Source organism: Myotis davidii, unplaced genomic scaffold (assembly GCF_000327345.1).
Source record: "Myotis davidii unplaced genomic scaffold, ASM32734v1 scaffold38, whole genome shotgun sequence".
Lineage (NCBI taxonomy): Eukaryota > Metazoa > Chordata > Mammalia > Chiroptera > Vespertilionidae > Myotis > Myotis davidii.
The window spans coordinates 6,119,368-6,125,552 of NW_006291383.1; the positions used below are offsets into that span (position 1 = coordinate 6,119,368).

Genomic DNA, 6,185 nt, shown 5'->3' on the forward strand with positions numbered 1-6,185 from the left:
CTCTACATTTCTTGTATTAAAGGCAAGATCATGGCCTTTGGAACCAGAAAACGTATAGTAGGTCCTAGGTTTAGACTAGGGAAGCAACCCTAGACAACTAATTTAACCCTCATGAACGCCATCTTTAAAAAGGAGATAATATAGCTCTGGATGGTTTGGCTCAGTGGTTAGAACACCAGCCCATGGACCAAAGGGTTGTGGGTTCAATTCCCAATCAAGAGCCTGTACCTTGGTTGCAGGTTTGATTCCCAGGGCGTGTATGGGAGGCAACTAGTCAATGTGTCTCTCTCACATCAATGTTTCTCTCTCGCTCTCTCTCCCCCTCTTCCCTCCCTTTCACTCTCTCTCTCTCTCTGAACATCAATAGAAAAAACAACCTCAGGTCAGGATTAAATATAATAATAAAAAGATAAAAGGGAGACAATACGTATCTCATGGAGTAATGGTGAGCAGCAAAGGAGAGGCTGTTTGGGACATTCTCACCACACGCTTCTGCCACCGGCAACCCTTACCCCACCTCAGCCTCCAGCTCTTGGAGGTGTCCTTTTCTCTTCCCTCCCTGAAAAGGCAGCTGCCTCACCTTGGCCTGCAGCTTCCTCACAAGGACTGCTTGCCTCTGCTGGGCCTCCTGGGAGCTCTTCAGCTTCCGCCAGGAGGCTGCCTGGTTCTCTGCCATCTGCTGCTGTAGCGCCAGCACCTGATCCTCCAGCACCAGCTGCAATGACTGGGGCTTCATATTGTTCAATCCAGGGCCTCCCGTCTCCATGGAGGCACCAGGCGATAAGCCCACAGGCCCCTATGCAGCCAGAGGCTGTTCGCTCCCAGCAGGGTCTCTAATCATTGCTGTGCCACTTGGACCTCCTCTTGTGCTGGGGACCAAAGCACACAGTGTAGTTAAAAGGACTGTCTGCAAGACTCAAATTTATTCAGCAAATACTCATTCAGTCCCACAAAGCTGGGTTGGGCAGAGTAAATAGGTTCCTTTACTACAGGACCCCTCAGAGCCTTTATAATACTAAGATGGACCCTAATCTCCAAGGAAAGCTTTGATGATCATTATTTCCTAAATTTATTTGACCATGACCAAGTTCACAGGACTAGTGTTTCCTGGCATGCCTCTTGAAACTCTGCATTAGACCAAGAGCTCCTGGCTTACCATTGCATCCCTAGTGCCTGGCACAGTGCCTAATAAACATCTGATGAATGAATCACTAAAGGTGATGTTAGTCTATCAAGGGAGAGAGACACAATTATAATACAGTAAATCCTCATTTAATGCCATTCACAGATTCTATGACTTTAAGTAAAATGATGTTTAACAAAACCAACTTTAACATAGGCTAACTGATATAAACAAGAGTTCACCAGTCTCTGCCTCCCTTCCCCACCCCAGCCTATTCTCTCCCTCACACCGATAGCAGATTTCAGTTGTCATTTACCATTATACTTGTGCTGGTGTTTTTCTTACAACAGAGTTACAGAGGAAAACTCAGTTTACTAACTTATATTGCCTCCTGGGCAACTGCAGAGCTTGTGCTAGACAGGAAGGAAAGTGCATCAGGTAGGAAGAACTGAGTGGCACCAGTCAAGGCTTAGTGGTACCAATACCCCAGGCAGCCTCTTCCGAGCCTGTAAACTGGGTTAATACAGCCTTCCCCTGCTCCATACATCTTCCTTTCCACCAAGGCAGTGTCAACCGGCTCACCATGGCTCTGTAAGTTGCCAGTTCAATCTCTCTGCTGGTTGGAGGCACAAACCTGTTGGGAAATAGCTCTGAGTGCCAACAATACCAACACGAGTAGCTCCAAGAGAAGCCTTATCTCTCCTAACACTGTGAGGGCTGGGCTGGGCTTCTGCACACAGTGGGAGTCACAGAGGCCCCACAGGCTCCCTTACCCTTCTTTGAATCCTCACTTCCCAAATATTGGGTTGAACCTAATGAAATTGCCAATGCTTGCCCATTTTTTGAACCCGTGAGAATGCTAATTTCATGTAGTTCAATCTAATGTGTAAACGAAGCCATGCCAGTTACCAGAATTCTCATAGTAAATCCTCTTTTAAGATAAGACTGCTGTTGACATGTAAACATAATTTGAGAAGGTAATAGTAATACTTCAGTGAAGAAATGGAATTATATAATTATTTTACCTTAGCAGATAATTATTTTTAGAGCTATTTATAGATTTAGTCCAAACCTCTAATCTGACAATAAGGAACCTGAGGCTTACAGAGTTGAAGTAACTTCATTTTGTTCACGTTTTATTGATGTGGCCTCTTTACCTCAGAAAATGATTTGAAATTGCAGCAAATGCACCATCCTAGTAATGCAAGATGCTACTAATAGGGAAAACTGGGTGCAGGGTATATGGGAACTCTGTACTATGACATTTTTCTATAAATCTAAAATTGTTCCCAAAAAATTAAGTTTATTTTAAAAATGATTTGAAGTGTTTTATGACTAAAACAAACAAACAAAATCCCTGTAAAACTGCAACTCCCTAAACCAGAAAAAGAGGGAGGGAGCGTAGTAAATTACATCAAATCTGAAATTGAGATTTAGTTCTGAGCTTCAAGACGCAGTTGAGCACCCTTTTATTAACACACCGCCAGATCAGCCAGGAAATAAACTAGCACAGCTCCAGAAGGAGGCAGGTTTCAATGTCCCTCAGAAAAGGGAAAGGTCAGAGGTTGGCAAATGGTACCGGACTGCATTCTGATGGGATAATGGATGTCACTGTGCTTTGTAACCTGTAAACCTCTGAATAGGCATTATCATCACTGTAGGAAAAGGAAAAAGAATCAGTTCTTTTATACATTTATTTACCCCATAAACCCTCACGAACTCCAGCTCAGTATCAGGTAGTCTGTCTACCAGTGATACAGAAATGAACAAGGCCAACTTCCTACTTTTGCTAGGAACCGGACTGGGAAGGGCAGGAGCCTCTGAGCCTGGGTGGACAGCGGTAGAAGAGTGACATAAATTATGTATTTGGTCTTCCCTCATTCAAAATACTCAAAAAGGAGTATTTCAATGAAGTTTAAAATAGAAGCACCACCATCTAAACTTGGAGTAGAGGTGTAAATGCTGTAAGGACTAAGATGTGGACTATTATTAAATAGAATTTGTCACTTAAAGCAAAAAGGAAAAACAATTGAGGGCATAAATGTTTTATTTTCTGAGCAAAGAAACGATTATATATTAGTCTGCAGAGGCAATTAGTTTCTTACTGCAGAAAAAAAAAATTAACATGCAGCTCCTTAGATAAATCTATACTTGGGGCCTCTTTCTCTGATTTCCTCCCACCTCTCTGGCCTCTCCCTTCCGTCTCTGTTGCTGGCTCTCCTCATCTCCCCAAAAGCTGGAGGCCCCAGAGGCTTCAGACCTTTTCTCCATCAACCTTAATGTTCTCCCCTCAGTGAGCTGGAATACAGTTAATGAAGCTAATAAAGCAGAAATGACTTCCGGAGCGAGGTCATAACAGGCTACCAGCTCTCCCCACTGTGTCCTGAGGAGACTCAGGCAGCTCAGTGGTAAGGGACCATCTTGGAAGCAGAGCAACCATCAGCTTGACTACAATCTCCTGGGAGATCCTAAGCTAGAGACATGCTGCTAAGCTACTCCCGAATTTCCAACCCACAAACATATAAGATAATACATGATTGTTTCAAGCTACTAAATTTTAGGCTAATTACTTGCACACACACAAAAATAGATAATACAGCTGGATTACTGTGAAAGCTACCAGATGGTAGGTATGCTTTCAACCTTGCTTCCAGTATTGGCTTTTCCTCAAAAGAGTAGTCAAAGTTGATCCCTTTAAAACAGTGACAGTTTATGCCACTGAGAATTCTAGTCAGAATAAAACCCATGATCGTTATAATGGCCAACAGGGTCCTAATTATTTGATCCCAGTCTCCACTTGCTTTCATTCCCATTCTTAGTCCTATCCCCTTTGCTCAGAACCCTCCAGCCACCAGCTCTCCTTGCTGTACATGCTTGGAACACACCAAGCCACGCTCTCATCTCATTTATCTTCACGATGCACTCCCTACCACCTCCAGGTCTCTGTCCTGATGTCACCTTCTCATTAAGTTGTTCCCTAACCAAAATAAAATTCCACCACCCTTCACACAAAGTTCTATGTACCTTACCATGCCTTATCTGTCCCTTCCTGATTATCATGTGTAATATAGCTATTAGGGTCTAAATTTCCCAAATGTAAGGACATTGTTTTGCTGAGTGCTGCGTTCCCAGCTCCTAAAACAGTGCCTGAATGAATATAAGGAAATTAGGTAACTTGACCCATATCGCCAATGGTCATACGCTGACAGGTCATATGCAAAATGCTGACAGTTCTATAACTTTATAAAAGATAAAAAACAGATCATGTAGGTTGTATAGCACTTTACTCTCTCACAACAATTATTTGCAGTCTTCATTTAAAAAAAAAAACCACCCCACAAACCTTTGAGATAAAATTATTGTCCTCACTTTACAGACAAGAAAAGTGAGGTTGAAAAAAACGGAAGGGATATAGCTGGTCAGTGTCCAAGATGAAACCCCAACCTGCTTTCAAACTCTATGCCCTCTCCATTACTGAAGTGGCCCCCCAAACCATGAAACATGAAGTCACAACTCTGTGAGGGGCACTTGCTAAAGGGTGTGAAAGGACGAAGTCTGCAGATTCGGAAAAGGAGGGTGACTGAAGGAAGAGCACAGCTCCTAGCCTTGGTTTTGTCATGAACTCTCTACATGATTAGAACATCCATTCTCCTTGCTAAGCCTTCTCGATAAAAGAAAATGTGTACCGTAGTCCTGGCCTCCATAACCGGAGGGGCTCATGTAGACCAGCTACACAGAAATTTAACAAACCCAAAGGCTCTCTAGCGAAACTGTCACCTGCTCCTGGGACCAACAGCCTTCAATTGGTTTCCCAGCTCCACTCACAGGTTGCAGGACTCCAGGCAAACTGATTTATGAGTACCTCAACTCTTTCTTGCATAAAATATGAAAATATAAAATCCACCTTATGGAATTGCTTACAAGGTTAAATGGGCCTTTACATGTAATGCATTAAGTAGCACGTGACATTTTGTGGCTATTCGGTAAATAAGGGTTATTATTATCGTCGTCACGCGCTGGACCCCGGGACATGGAGGTGGAAAAAGCAAAGCACAGCGCCCCAACAAGTGCACGGAGCAGAGTAAATGGGCGGGCGCCGGGACTGCAAAAGCCGATCGGCGAGACCGACCGCGCCCGCAGGAGGGTCGGGGAAGACTTCCGAGGAAGTGAGGACATTTGAGCTGGGTCTCGAGGAGTGAGTTCCCGAACGGGTCGGACAGATCGCGCGCAAAGCCCCAAAGGCAGAGGGAGCCAGGAGCCGGGAGCGAGCTGGGCGGAGAGCTTAGCGCCGGATCCTGCCGCCCCGGCCCGTCGGCAGCCGGGGGAGGGGATCGGGAAGACCCCTTTCTGCGCGGACTCGAGCCCAGCGTGGGGGCGGCAGCCGGACTCGGCGGGAAGGGGCCGGGAGCCCCGGGGCAGGTCCCACCCCCTGTGGGCCTCGGGGTCCTCCCGGGGAACGTAACTCCCTAAGGCGCCCCGGCCGGGCGGCCTCCGCCTCGGACCGTTAGCCTGGCACCTCCCACCTGCCCTGGAGGCCCCACCTCACCGCGCTCTGTCCGCGGATCCCCCGCCTGGAGCTCCGCGCGGGAGCGGCCGAAGCCGCAGCTCAGGTCGGGCCGGGAACGGGCCCACCACCCAGCCGGGGCAGGCCCCGCCCCCAGCTCCCGCCCTTTTGGAGGGTCCCGCCCCTCCGACCAGCGCGCCTATAGGCGCCGGCGCCGCTCAGGGCCGCCTGCCATGTTGAGTCCTGGCAGTGATTTACTGGAGTGGCCCAGAATGAAAGGGGGGGTTCTATCGTATCAAGAAAAGTCAGATCTCCTAGCCAGAAATGGGGACAGCCAGGGCTGCTGAACTGGAGCAAGGGGAGTGTCAGGAACAAAAAAACAACACTTGCCCTCAACAATCCCACTTTTGGCTTCGGGGTCACGCACTGCGCATGTGTGTGGGCACCCGGTTGCCTGCGCACCGCTCCATCCACAAACCCGAGTGCAATTAGCAGCTGCGGGAGCAGAGAACCCGCTCCCAAGTCGCGGTCACATCTGCGGAGCAACCAGTTTTAGGT

General features: G+C 47.2%; 1 protein-coding gene across 6 annotated transcripts in view; it reads right to left on the bottom strand.

Annotated features, from left to right (window-relative positions):
- The window catches only part of CEP250 (centrosomal protein 250kDa), a 45,120-nt gene extending 39,344 nt beyond the window's left edge, over positions 1-5,776 (bottom strand). For 3 of the 6 annotated variants that reach the window (XM_015564473.1, XM_006764560.2, XM_015564477.1), the window contains exons 1-2: positions 5,665-5,776; positions 581-869 (exon numbers count right to left, since the gene is read on the bottom strand). In XM_015564473.1, coding sequence (XP_015419959.1) covers positions 581-766 — 186 coding nt within the window. In that variant the 5' untranslated portion in view covers positions 767-869; positions 5,665-5,776. Of the gene's footprint in view, positions 1-580; positions 870-1,156; positions 2,145-5,664 lie in introns of those variants that run through there. The other 3 variants (XM_006764561.2, XM_015564472.1, XM_015564474.1) reach the window with 3 other exon arrangements.
- Between the last annotated feature and the right edge of the window lie 409 nt (positions 5,777-6,185).